At 29.7% G+C, this 14,977-nt stretch overlaps 1 protein-coding gene across 2 annotated transcripts in view; it reads right to left on the bottom strand.

The window, feature by feature from the left end:
* Positions 1–14,977, bottom strand: part of Su(Tpl) (Suppressor of Triplolethal) — a 101,144-nt gene that overhangs the window by 50,697 nt on the left and 35,470 nt on the right. Inside the window, exon 2 of one of the 2 annotated variants that reach the window (XM_067052240.1) lies at positions 7,385–7,411. The exons of the other annotated variant lie outside the window; for it this stretch is intronic. Coding sequence (XP_066908341.1) covers positions 7,385–7,411 — 27 coding nt within the window. The remainder of the gene's footprint in view (positions 1–7,384; positions 7,412–14,977) is intronic. 2 annotated transcript variants of the gene reach the window in all.

Genomic DNA, 14,977 nt, shown 5'->3' with positions numbered 1-14,977 from the left:
TTATATATCTAATATTTCTTAGATTTTTTCAACAAGTCTTTTTATTAGGTTGTCGAATCGAATTTATTTAATCCGAAATCGAATCGTTTTCTGGTACTCAACTTTTAATATCGACATTATAATAGATCAAATTTAACCTAAATTTCGGAGTGACAATCCGATAACAACAAATTTTATTATTTTATGTACTTTTTTAATACATAAAAAAAAGACAAATAAACTAGTAAGAAACGTTTTAAACTAATTTAATTTTAAATAATTAAATAATTTAAAGAAAAATAATTACCATTAGCTCATAGAGTTTAGAGTAATAATCAGATAAGAACAAATGTTATTATTCTATACACTTTTTTTTTTTAATAATTACAAACCATCTTAAGTAATTTCAAAAATAGAAATAATTACTTATGAATAAAAAAAATTAAAACAAAATTAGAAACATTCTTAAGTAATTGGAACAAGAGAAAACATTACTTATTAACTCATAAATTTTAGGGCAACAATCCAATAAGAAGAAACGTTACTGTTCTATTCACTTTTTAAAAAAATAAATATATACATATACAGATATTAATATACACTTTTTTAAATAAATAAAAATATATTTAGTTACGTTCTTAAGTGATTTAAACAACAAAAATAATTACTACTAGCTCAAAGAATTTTGAGTAACAATCTCATAAGACCAAACATTATTCCATACTTTTTTTTTTTAATAATACTCACAGCAAATACATACTTCTAACTTTCTTCTTATAAAAAAAAAAAATCCCAGAACGGGACATACCAAGGCTAGATGTGTCAAACATGCAAGCCAACACGCAACTGAGAAAAGAATAGAGAAAGGAGGAAAACCAAGAAGAGATTACTATTAACACACGCCACTCGAAAATGTTTTTTAAAAGTAATATACAGGAACTTCAAAAATAGTTGTATTACATTTCCCAATGGTATTGTATTTTTTTTTTAAGTTTGGGTAAAAAGTTTAATTGAACTGGAATACTTGAGCCCGGTAAGGTTTGTAATGCAGCACTGTATAGTTACTGTTGAAACATCTTCGGAACATGAAAACTGATATAATATGATATTAGTTAACTATGGTTACCATGGCTCACAAGGACAAATTCTAATAATAGAAAAACGAAAATGGGCGACTGCATGATTGTCCCAAATAAGTTTTAGGAGACGAAATACATCCTTTCGATTTCTTAGGACACCAATTCTTTATTTGGACTATTTACTCTCCTAAACACCTCTTATAAGAAACTACAGTGTATTAAGTTAACCCTAGGGCTAATGTAAAATTATAATTTTGATCAATGCATCATTAATGTAGGAACTATTGAATTATCTAAACAATTATCTGTATGGCTGCTACAATACGGGTATTCATGATGTGTTAAATGTAAAATATTTTACCATGTTAAATGTTATAAGTATAGCATTGTGTAAATAGCAGCCCTATTTAAAGTCATGTTGAATGGTAAATGCATAAGAGCTCCTAGCGGATTTTTTGAGCAACTTGTTTTATAACCTTTCCTTCCAAAACTTCATGTTATTGTTTACTTCTAAGTTTTGATTTATGTAATTTATTACAACATGCCTAAACTGAGTGAAAAGTGGAATTTATGTAAAAGTTTGGATACTAAGTGTCTTGTTGATCTAACTTATTATTATTGTACATCCATTGGTTTATTAGTGATAAAAACACTCAAAACAATACTAACACAATCAAAAAACAAACTACGACCAAGTAACCTAACACGACAACAAATAAAATGGTGAAGAGCTCAGCTGGTCTGTTGCGTGACGTCATTCCTCACTTAACAGACCTAGTAACAGATTCTCAGCCATGTTATATGTTATATCGTTTTAACAATGTAAAATAAGGAAATATTTCTCCATTTAACGTGTTAAACTAAAGATCATGAATACCTCTAATGCCAGAGAAAATCTGCTAAATAGTGTAAAGAGACAACATTAGTCCTTCAACACCGAAAGAATCTAAAACGTTGCAAAAACCTAATCCTATTTACTTCAGAAAAAGGTTGAATTTGAAATGGAAAAGGTTTAATTATGTTTGGTAAGAGTTGAATCTGAAAAGGAAAAGGTTTCATTTGTCTTGCACTAAGTTGGGAATTAGACTCGAACAAAGTAGAATGTGACTTTGAAATAATTTAATATTAAGTGATACATAAAGAGAAACATTCTGAACAACCTTCCAGGTTTTGATGAATTAATGAAACATAATAATTAAGATGATTTCTTTAAAATCAAGTATATTACTGAAAAAAAAAATCTGATGTTTAAATTTATAAATTACCTTGGACATTCCCAAGAATATCAACTTGAGGTGGAGGATGCTCAGAACTCCCAATAATTTAGACTACTATAGGCATTGTCATTTTTGAGATACATTGATTAATAAGTGTTACACGGAGTATTTTTAAAAGTTTCTTTAAAAAAAAAAAAACACTAGCCTGAAAGCATTCAAATACATGGCCATTTTTGAGATTAAGAACACAAAAGACGCAAATAAATGGGTTTATTTTATAGGCAAGGCACTTCTAGGATCTAAACGAAAATCGTATCAACATTTCCTTCTACTACGCTTCCTTCTGGACTGTTAAAATGAGGAAAAACACGTCATGTGATATCTTGTCTTTTTTTTTTATCTCGTGGACCATATTTCTGAAAAAGTAACAGAAGATACGGCAATCTTATACAACTCTCAATTGGTTAGGCGCAGAAAAATCGAAACAGAAGTAAGGTTGAACGTGTTGTATCTAATAGGAAATAAAGATTCGAAACAGCGAGCTTGCTACCTCTTGCAGGTTAAAAGGATCTCCTTTGAGGTGCCAAGACGCATTATATAATATCCAACTGTAACACGGCCAACAGTTTAAAAAAAAAGTAGGCAGGGTTCTATGAGCACTTACGCATTCCATCCTCACAAATTTGTGGATAAAGCACAACAGCCAAAACGTTAGCAGGTCTGGACTACGAAACACGCTCATATAAACTGAATTCGTCAGGCAACAGTAAATTTTTGCCTGTAAAAATTTGCATTCAGGGAATTTAAGTTAGGTAGTAATAAAGCTAATTATTATTATAAACTAATTGTATGTATCAACTTTACCGCTGTATAATAAAATACAATAAGTAAATGTTATAACTTATGAAACAGAAAACATTGGATCTTGCGAAGGAACGACCCAATAGTATATTAAATTGGAGACCTTTGTGGTCATCTTTTCAGAGGCCACGGAGGGTTGTCACAGATAGTTTAGGATGAAAGGTTAAGAACCTTATGTAGTTACCTCTTATGGGTAAAGTTTAGATGTGACATAATATAGAGCATTAAGGATTGAGCATAAGGGAATAAAGCTTCCGTGTGTCCAAACGGCTCTGATTATTATTTATTATGCTGCATCAGGTTTATTTATTTATTTTTTTAGTGGGAAGTTTGGAGCATTTGTCAGTGTTATGGCTTTAGTTTTCTTTGTAAGTCTCTTGTCAAGGAGTCTTAAATAGTGGATCTGTTCAAGAGGCGCTAGTGGGACATTAAAAAGTTACTGGTAGAGATGGATATTAAGGATTTACGATGGAGAGTAACAGTGATTTCATAGTATTTGTTAAGATTAATTTTAACTCCCTACTCATGACACTATTCTTCTAGGATGTATATGACTGCAGAGTTAGGGATGAAACATCGGTATAACTAATCTATACTACGAATTTTGTTAATTAACAGTATTGAGTTCAAAGTTAGAGTAAAGAGAATAATCATCTGCACAATCCTGTTCATAACAAATAAGACCGTCAATTCAATTGCTTTTTACTGGACCAGATACTACATCGTGAACCTCCTGTATTTACTTTTATATTTCACTGAGGCTAGTTTGGAAAATCCTAAAGAACTTTTAAACTTTATCATATGTTATTTTTTGCTATTAATATTGTTGTCACTACTATATGAGCTTATACATGTTTGATGACCTTATTATGAAAGAATATAATAATCTAGCTGACCTGGCAATGCTTGGCTATTGCTATATTGGAGTATTTATATAGATTAAAAAAAACACACACAATTGTGCTTCAATATTAGTATATTGAAAAAATTCACATCCATTTATCTATCAAAATGTGTAAAAATATTTTCAGGAGTGAAAAAAATATTATATTCGTTTTTAATAAACGCTTAAAACTAATTTTTAAAAAAATCTGAAAATAAAATTTTTTAGTCCGAAATTTTCCCATTGATTGCTTTTAAAAATAAGAAAAAAATAGATATATTTAAAAGGCCAAACCAATCTAAACCAAACTTGGCGGTGGTTTAGGGCTCTATATCCTGTACCAAATGGCCATACACCGCGTCTAATTAATAAACTTGGAACCGGAGATATAAAATAAAACATGTGAATTTGTTTCCCTCACTGAAACCTACGAGGGCATTAAATCTGAATAAAGTGCAGAGGAGTTATTAACAAATATATGAACAACAGTCAGCGAAAGAAAAAAATTCCGAAATAAATCGAAGTGAAAAATTTTCAACTTTTAATTTCTTAGAAGCATGGTATTTATTACTTTGAGACGACACTAAAGAGGAAAATGATTTACTTAAAAAAAATAAATAAATAAAAAAATTGCAACATTTTTTTCTACAAGGGAATTTGGGGATTTCATTAAGTTTAAACCTTTCCATGACGAAATTAAATATTTTTTTAAAAAAACTGCACGCAAAATGGTCTAGTAATTCAAAAGTGGACAAAAATTCGACCATTCCCTTTTATATATATACATGTAATCAATAACCAGAAAGTACCACACTTATTTACTCACTAAATAACATGTATATCCTTGTAAGAACTAGCATGTTTACAAATAAAAATATAAAATAAATTAAAAATATCATTCCGAACTATTGATCAGATAAGAAAAGAAATAAAAGATAACTCTTGTTCTCATTGGTATCACCTCTTGAACTAGATATAATATAAGAAATGGAATAAATTGATAAAGCCTATAGAAAATGAAATCTTAGTAAAAACAGATAACACTAGAGGTTAAAAATAAATAACACCATCGTAAAAATGCAGGTAAACTTAGACGTTTCTGTAACTGTTCTCTAAGGCAAACCGTTTCGATTAAAGTATTAATTAAGAGCGACAATACAGGCTAGAATCGCGTGACTTTAACAGGCGACTATAATTAAAACATTAGAATCAAGGAGATTGAAATGGCCACGTAAAGTTGCTAGACCGAGCGAAGATAGAATCATTAAATAGATATTGACCAATGAATCAGAGTGGACGGAGGCGTAGGGAGAATCATTGCTTTAAGGTTAATCTGGAAGATAAAGGTTTCTTTTCTAGTGCAGCATTTGACGATGAACGCATTGTAAAAAAAACTAGTTTTTACAAAAAATATTCTTCCTATCAATAAGAAGTAAATGACTCTCATATTTGTGAGTTGGTTCTGTTGCTTCTTTTTTTTTTTACACCCTTAGTGGACTTTTCCGACAAAATAGGAGAGAGGAGTTATTCTGTGGGGCCGGTACGAAATGAAGATCAACCTGCCCATGCCAGAATTGAATCGGGAGTTTTAAGGTTGTTAAGATGACGCCGCAACTCACTATTAGATCTAGATATCTATTATCTAGAAGTAACTAACTTGTTTTAGCCATGTAATTGTAAAGCCTTCATTACGTGGAACCAGCACATCAATGAAAAAAGTCAACCGCAGATTCGAACCGCTTAAGTTACGAAGTGGCAAAGACCTACGCCTCAACCACCTGAACTACGGACGGACCGTTTTATGTCTACCCATGAAGAACATAAGTGTATTTGATCTATATCCTCTATCATTTGATCTATATCATCTAATACTTTTATCGTTTAATGGTAACACTCCTCTTCACCCCCTAAAAAAAACTTAAGTGTCGGCCCCTAGCTTTGCTCCAAACATTTGTGTTGTAACATCTCGTGATAGATTCTTCCAGTAAACATTTATGCTTCTAAGATCACGGATAGCCTGGAGTGATTCACTCAACATCACCTTGACAGGAACCATCGTTTCCATAATGTACCGGTAGGATACTCACAGCTCTATTAAAAGTTCTTTTTGAATTAATTTGGCAGTGTCCTTCCGAATCACTCTGGTTAAAGAATATTGACAAATCGATCTATATCCATGGTTTATGGCTGTTCAGGGCCAGCAGGCATGTCCCTTTCCAGGAAGGAGAATAGCCATGAACCATACTTCCGGGTAGATATTTGAAATCATGGAAAAACCCTAATTCGCCATTAAGATAAGCAGGATAAGGAAGGTTGGGCCATCACTCCTAGGCCCTGTGCGTGTGTGTTTAAACCCATATCTAGAATAATAAGACTCGTAGAATTCTACATTGCAAAGAGCATAGACCTCCATAGCGGATATGGCGTGGATAAAAGTCCTAAATAAAGCGCAATATGGTTAGGATGAGAACCGGTAATGTGTTGGTTAGAGGCGGCTCAACTTAAATAGGCGAGGGCCGACCCCAACAAGTTGGAGAGAGAAATGTCGGGCTATATTACTGATAACCTTGAAGATTATGTCACGCCACCTCTCTTTTATTTGCGATGTTCTTCTCTTTTACGCATGAATACAATATGTAATAATACAAGGTAAATAAGGTAACTAAAACGAAACTAAATGGTAACCAAGCGAAAAATAAAAAAAAATACGAAAAACTAATGTATTTAGGTCTTGAGATTATCATTAAATAAGGAGCTTAATTTATTTTTTATTTAACTTCTATAAATAGAACTATTCGTGACTGATGATTAAACGAGCAAATCATGAAGATTAAGCTTTTAAAACAGAAATAAAAGTAAGGAATACTGACTAGGAAAATTTCCGAGATGTTTCATCACTGAGTTGAGGGACAGCTGTAAACCTCAACTGGCAAATCTTCCAACGCTTCTACTGTAAAAGTCCACTAAATTGTAGAACTCTTCTTACAAACGAATTATAAATACATAAATTTCATATGTTTACCCGACCAAAAATAAAATTTTCTTCAATAGAAAAAAAAACAAATAAATAAATTGTTTCTATTATGAAAACAAATTATTAATCAATTCAAGGTGAGAGAGAATTTACGGTCCCGAATGTCCTTTGTTTATTATTGTTATGACATAATGTAGTTCAGTAGTTCAAGAACGAATAAACTGCATTACTTAGAATACATACATCATTATTTTACCAATCGCTTAGAAATGAATGAACGAAAAATAAATTCTAATTTTTAAAAATTAAATTAAAATTTATAAATATTTTTTTATCCACTAATTATAAATATTCAATTATTATCTAATTGAAAATATTTAGGGATACTTGCCCTGCTCACTGCATAAGGAGTCCGAGGCTGAAAAAGAAAGAAAGAAATATATAAAAAAATTACCTGAACTATATTGTGATGGTTAGGCAGCAATCTTCGTTCCGTGAAACGAATCGTGCCTTTTTTTTAGTAATTTCCCTTCACCTGGATTGTTAAGACACTTTCGTGTTACATGTTAATACCATTTCACCTTTGAGTAAAATACATTTACGAGCTATCATTGTTATTTCTACTGAAGCGGAGAAAAGGCTTAAGCTATAGATGAAAAATATATGCAAGATTTAAAGAGAGTAAAAATAATAAACTAAAATAGTATTGGAATAATTCAATCTAGAAAATTTGCTGTTTTTATTTCATGGAAATTAATCCACAAAGTGTATTACATGTCCTATATATACAGAGCCATTTCGATCCTCAACAACTGCAATCAGGAAATCCTCAGACCTATCTGGACTTACGGACTTGAAGTTCAAACCGTCGAACATCAAACGTATCCTATCCTTTCAATCCAAAATCCTTAGAACCATATTCAATGCGTCTTATTACGTTTCCAACAGAACACTACTCCATGACCTTCATATCCCGTTTGTCCTTTACCTCAAACCAAGCAAATTCTCAAAATTCCAAATAACCCTTTCTAACCATCCTAATCCTATGGTCCAATCCTTGTCTAGTTCTACCTACTCTACAATCCTCCTTGAAGGTTGAAACGGAGAGACTTATTGTAAAATAAAAATGGACAATGGTCAGATGCTCCACTCAAGTTAAGTTTTAGCGGCTTTAGCGCACTTGGTCAGCCTCCACTGGCTCATTACCACTGACGCGGTGAGAGAGATGCGCTGGGATCTCGATGGGCCCTGCTCTACCCCTCATATGTGGGGGATAGAGTGGGCTCAGGAGTCCTCAGGTTGATTGTGTAACTATGGTATATAAGAGTGTAAATGTGACTGCAGATTATTTTATTTATTTTTATTATTACTTTATTTATTTATTTTAATTATTATTTTATTTATTTATTTTAATTATTCATTTTTATTATTATTATTATTTTTTTTTCATGCACATAGTTTGATATGATGATTATAGCGAGAGGTTGGTCGATGTACGACATGTCACGATCTCATAAGAGATCATAACACAAAAAAGGTATCCTTCCCCACCAAACCCGCCCCACTAAGACCCCCAGGGAGCGACGGTCCTCTATCACTTCTGGAATATTAGCTTAAAACGGGAAGAGGAGACAGACTTTTAAGATAGTTTGATCCAGCGATATTTAATATTTATATTATATAATATTTAAGAAATTTTATTCTGCTTTGTATGATGTTCTTCTATAAGGTTTTTTTTTCTATTTTAAAACAGGCGCCATTTTTTTTATGACCCCAACTGTGGAATTTAAACTAGAAGGAATAACGTATTTTTTTCCTTCCTAGGTTCTTGCACTAACGAATATAATAGTTTCACTAAGATTACTTAGCTGAATAAAGATTGATTTCGGAATTATTTAAGCAATATTTTTTAAGGAATAAATCGCCATTGTGTAAAGATGACAAATAATCCTCAACTCCTATTTTCAGGTTTATCGAGAAGCTATTATAATACATTGATAATAAACATATCTGATAACTAATCCATGGGAATGTCGTCTTAATTCTACGTTGAAATAGTTTAAAAAAATATTACTACACAAGTTCGTTTAATTGTTTTCTCAAAGAAACGAATTTAGGGTGTTTCCACGGATAAATTTTCTAAGGATAAAAAAAATAATGTGAAGTAATAAAAATAAGGACACTAAAATAAGATTAAATTGAATATATAAAACTTTACCAACGATTTTAAAATCATACTTATAGAAAAGGTTAACGCGCTGGAAGAAACACGATTCTACTGGAAATTGACGATTTATCAAAATCACTTTTTCATGGCATGAAGTACCTTTCTCAATCTTAACCATATTGCCAGGAGCAGATTATATCGAAACACATAACAATACCGAACAACTTACACTAGTCACGAAATGAAAAAATTTCTAATTTTCATTAAATAGCAAAATTTTTTCACATAAAAATCTTTATATGAAAAACCAAACTGTGACGAGAATCATAGATGCACAATAACATTTAAAATATTTGCAGCAAATATAAATATTGCAATAAAAAAATAATAATAAAAACTGCTATAATAATAATTTATTTATTTAAAACTTTAAGATACAGAGGGAACATACTGTTCAATATAAAAAAAATGACGTGGCATTTCTTGAATAAAATGAGAAATAATAGGGGCTACAAACGTCTAGTATAAAAAAACAGAATATTTTATTTTGTGAATAAATAATACAAAAAAATCAATACTCCCGTCTCCTTTTTAGAGTAAAAATTTTATTTTTTCATTAATTGAAATAAACAATTAATTCTTTTACATCCCTTCCACTGCCTAATGTCTCCATTTTTTTCTTTATTTAGTCAAGTCAAAATACAATAAATATATATTAATCAACATTAATATATGTATTACACTTATATACGATATCTAATTAAATGTCACAACACATAAATGATTAATATAATCTTCTTTTTTTTATGGTATAATAGTTTTCGAATTTTTAAAAACTAAAAATATCAATGCATTTATAGAGCTAAAAAAAATTTTTATGGAGAATATTGCACACAAAAATGGCAAACCTTGAAAACGTAGGGGTGTTGGTCATGAATGAAAAAACCCAGTTAATACGGGGAATTTTTTTAAAAGGAAAATGCTATTCTTAAAATGTACTCATCATTTTTCACTTTATAGAAATGTTTTAACACTTCTTTGGCCACAAATTGTTTTTCACAATTACATCATTTTAGCTGCTGTAATATTATTTACATATCTCAATTATTTCTTAAGAAAAGTAATAAAAATAAAGTATAATTGTAGATTAATATAATATTCTTTTCTCTTTTATTTATTCATTTGTTTTTGTTATTGTTCAACTGATAAAAGTGAGAAAGTAACCTATAATTATTTTTTATAATGACTGTTTATATTTCTTAGTATTTTTTGTTTAAGTATCTCTGAGGCTCCTCAGCCCTCACCTATTGATTTCTCTGTATTATTCTAAAGGGACTCGTCTCAGAATAAATAAAATATTATTATTATTAATATAATTTCTTTTTAAAACATATAATAGCTACTTCAATATAATACGCTTTTTAAGGACCGTTTCTTCCATTAAGTGCCCTACTGAATTTCCGTAGTATAAGGAAAAGATTGAATTGATTGGAACTAGACATGTTAAGGTTTTATTTGAAACCAGACAAATATTCCTTGGTTCAGTCTAATTTTAGACAAGGGAGGTGTCGGATTTGTACAAGAATGTCCCATATATATTTTTTCCCCTCTCCACCGTTCACAATTTATATCTCATTTTCTAAGAGTGGCATTATTTTAAGCCTAAAATTATTTAAACCAGATGGCTCACGGTAGGGGGCGCGCATATGACATTCCGTTTTACTTTTTTATTTACATTTGTTTTTACTTATTTAGACATCTGAATTAACATCGTATCAGTTTCATTATTTTTTTTTTATTAATCAAGACTGTCCAGCCAAACCTATTTTTTTTCTCCATTTTTATTTACCTTTTATCAAAACCTATATGATTCCTAGAGACGTCTTATATAGTTTTAAAACGACCTTCTCCAATGTTCCCTTCAACTATTATCATGGAGAAAAGATTGATCGTGTAAAACTTCAATAGAAATGAAAATGGGATTACATGAAGTAAAAACAAACAAATAATGTATTCAAATTAATAAGCAAACTATTTGAAACTTCGTAAGACTTTCTAATTGCTAGTTAATGAAATGCCACCAGGCCACTCATACCTACGTGTAAAGAAAAAGTGATAAGATTGTGATTCTTTATTAATATTAATATTAATATATATATGGCATGAATAGAGACCGGATTTTCGTGCAGTAAAAATCCAGAAATCGTGCAATAAACTCGATGAATTATATTTTAAAAGAACTAAAATAAAAAAAAAGAACTAATTAATTTATAATTAATATTTCTTCATTATTTATCAATATACTTTTAAAAAATTCACAAAAAAAGTTGGTATTGATAAATTTAGTAAGTGGAAAAAAATAAATACAAATTATTTAATTACAAAATATATAACAATAGAACAATGAAGACTAGCTAGGCAAGAGAAAGCCTCAGTTTTTTTTATTAATTAAGGTTGAAGTTACAGTAAAAAATAAAAACATTTAATTCGAACAAGAAATATATTATAAATTTAAAAATTATCCTTCAACTTGAGTGGATTATAGAAAATGAAAGTTAGAGATCAAACCCCCGCAGATAGAAGTGACTAAAAGGCAACGTGATCCGTTAAACGCGAGCAGTGTAATATTTACGTAATGGCTTTTGCTTCATATCATTCATGCTTGAGAAAACGCAGACTAAAAAATAACAAAATTACATAAATTTATGTTACTTTATTTAGTAAAATTCAAATATTTAATACTTATAATTGAAATAATTGTTATTTTTTAATTGCAAAATTAAATAGCTCGTCCTGCTTTCTGTCGAGAACTTTAAAAAATCTAGTGCGGTCCGCGCATCACACTACTTTCACTTATCTTACTACATAAGCCTCCAAGTTTTGTGCAGAATGCGAAAAAAAAAAAATAATAAAGACAAGAGAAGGCGGGAAAGGCTAAAAAAAAAAATAAAAATAAATATTTTTCTGCTGCTATAAAAATTTGTATTTCATAGTTCTTCGGGAATAACGATTAATTTGTTTTCCCTCATGAATACACCATTAATAAAAGATAAGAAAGCCGTAATGCAATCGGGAAAGATCGGGCAATTTCGGTTTTCTTATCGCATATTTCTAATTTTCCTTTTTATCACCTCTAGTTAAACATAAAATTATTTAATATTTCGTATCTATCTATTTTTTATTATTTCCCACAATAAGAACTAATTATTTTTTCAAATAAACCAAATTAAAGGTACATTAGCGTTAATTTACAAAAATATTGCCCTTAATATTCTTCTTAACGAATTCGAAACATGTCAGCTTAGATAAGGGTAAAACAATACCTTAAGGTTTTTGATACTAAAATGTTGGGTATAAAGATACGTTTACAGGATAATCGAGAAGGCTACGCAATGGCCTATTACCTGTTATCTGTATAGTGCTTAATGAGGAACGAATCTCTGAAAAGTTAATACGCGCCAAGCCGACTGGTGAACGCCTGAGAGATAGACCAAAACGTAGGTGGGAGAATAACTATAGATGTATGAAGGCAGCGATTTATAACATCGAACCTTCAGGTTAAACCTATGAAAATTTGTATAGAAGTTCAGGTATGTGTCCAATTATACGTGTTCTTCGCAACAAGCCTCAACAAATTTGATTTCATGTTCGCAGTGCGATAAAATAGTCCAGGAAAAAGAAATGTTTTACCTTGCGAAAAGAGAGTTAACTCTACTAAAATTCTTATACACCAAGTATATGGTAAAAAAAAATCAAGTTTGCGATCTAATCTCCTAGTGCATAGTGGTTCGAAAAAAACCTAGATATACTTCAAGTTTTATGAATTTTTTGCTAGTATTTTCGTATTATTGATTCTTTGAGAAAGGCATTTCTTATAAAATCTCTCGTAGAGAGGATAAAATTGACTGCCTGATTTATATGTATGCGTTTTATTTCATGACCAAAGTTCAGACCAAAGAAATATACTACAGAGATGTCTTACTTAATAAGAGGTCCATCAACTCGGATTTTGTTTTACCGAGTACACAGTAAAACAATATTTTGTTGTTTTTGACATGCAGCGGGTGAAAGATCAGCGAAGCGCAAAAAAAAAAAATTAGAATTAAATTTTCTATAAGGATCCGAGATCATAAATCGAGTTTTCTTGAGAAAGGAGACAAATTTCTGTCATGATGATAAATGAAGCCTTAATAATAAATAAATGATTCTAACGGAAAATTTATTTGTAAAACCGATTTTGTTGTAAACGTTTGTTTGACTTTCCACACCTTTCAAACAAAAATCGTTAACTTTGAGAGGGGAAGGGGGGTAAACATGTATAGTAGGGCAGCGTCTATACAAGCGATTCCCAAAATGGAGTGCCCCAAGCGTATGGCACTTTCAAAAAATAAATAAATAAAAATAGTGAATATATACGCTGTATATTCATTATTTTTAATTTTTTTTTCAGTATTTATTTTGCACTGTTTTTTTTTTGTTTTTGTTTTTTTAATTTTTCTACTTAATTAACAACTTTAAGGATAACAACAGCTTGTGAGGACTATTTTGTTTAGCTATACTCTACAAGGGTGCCCTAAAAAAGTCTATATGACAAACATGTCAGTTCCTAAATATCTAAGTACTTATTAAAAGTATTACTTGATACGTTTAGGTTACTGGGTTAGTATTGGTTAATCCTTTCTAATAATAAATTATAAGTTATTACATGAATTAAGTAATAAGCAAAAAACACAGAGTTAATTGACACAAGAATAATAGATAATTTATAATTATAGAAGCTTAAATGAAATAATTCTATAGAAAAATTACAAATTTGAATAAAAATTAAAACCTGATGTTATACGAGAATTAGTTATATTTAATATAGAGGACAAACCCAAAATCTTCCTTTCTTTAAATATTATTCTGAAAATCCATTAAATCGTAAGGAATGATTTTGGTAATTGAAAAAATAATTATTTTAAAATACAATTAACCTTAAAAAAATTTGAGTTGAAAAAAAATCATTGATATAATGAAATGAAGTCTATTATATTTTTTTATAGAAATTTAATATTATTAAAATGTCTTTTTCGTAATATTCCAATTCGTATTTATGAAAGAAAATAATAAGACATATTATATGATTAGGTAAAGCCAATAATTCGAGTAAATTTATAGGTATTGAAATTATTGCACAGGAAAGGAACACAAGCAATAGAATTTAGCATAAAGCACATTAGAACTGAAGCAAAAAAGATAATAATAATAATAAATACAAAATGGAATAAATCTCACCAAAAAGTACTGTCACTCCACTTACCTGAAACATAAAAGAATAAAAAAAATTAAAAAATGCCAAAATTAAATTTCAGTAAATAATAAATATATACATATACAGAATTTAACCAATAGGATTTATCTAATCTTTATTTGATAAGAATAAATTTTATAATTCAATAGTATACTTTTTTCATAAGCACACTCCACAATAATTCATTTCACAGGTATTAATTCTTATAAATATGAAAAATAAATAAATTTATATAAAGAATTAGAATATAATAAGCGTTGAGATTTTTCCTCCTTTTTGAGGAAATCGTGACGCATAATTGAAATAAGCGTACCAGTAATTTTAAATTTATCAGATGTAAGAATTTATTTTTCAAAATTTTATCTTATCGCAATTAGACATTGAACATTCAGTGAATGACGTCAAAGTATACAGATTCTTCATTTTAATTAATTGTCTTTTTAATAAGGAGAAACTAAAACTCTACCGTTTTATCAGGTAATAATCGGATATTTGAAATGTAAACGCTAAACTATAAACAATAA

Source organism: Halyomorpha halys, unplaced genomic scaffold, assembly GCF_000696795.3.
Source record: "Halyomorpha halys isolate HHAL.00 unplaced genomic scaffold, Hhal_1.1 Scaffold433.1, whole genome shotgun sequence".
Classification (NCBI taxonomy): domain Eukaryota; kingdom Metazoa; phylum Arthropoda; class Insecta; order Hemiptera; family Pentatomidae; genus Halyomorpha; species Halyomorpha halys.
The sequence above is the reverse complement of the archived record's forward strand: the minus strand, read 5'-3'. Positions and strand labels throughout refer to the sequence as shown.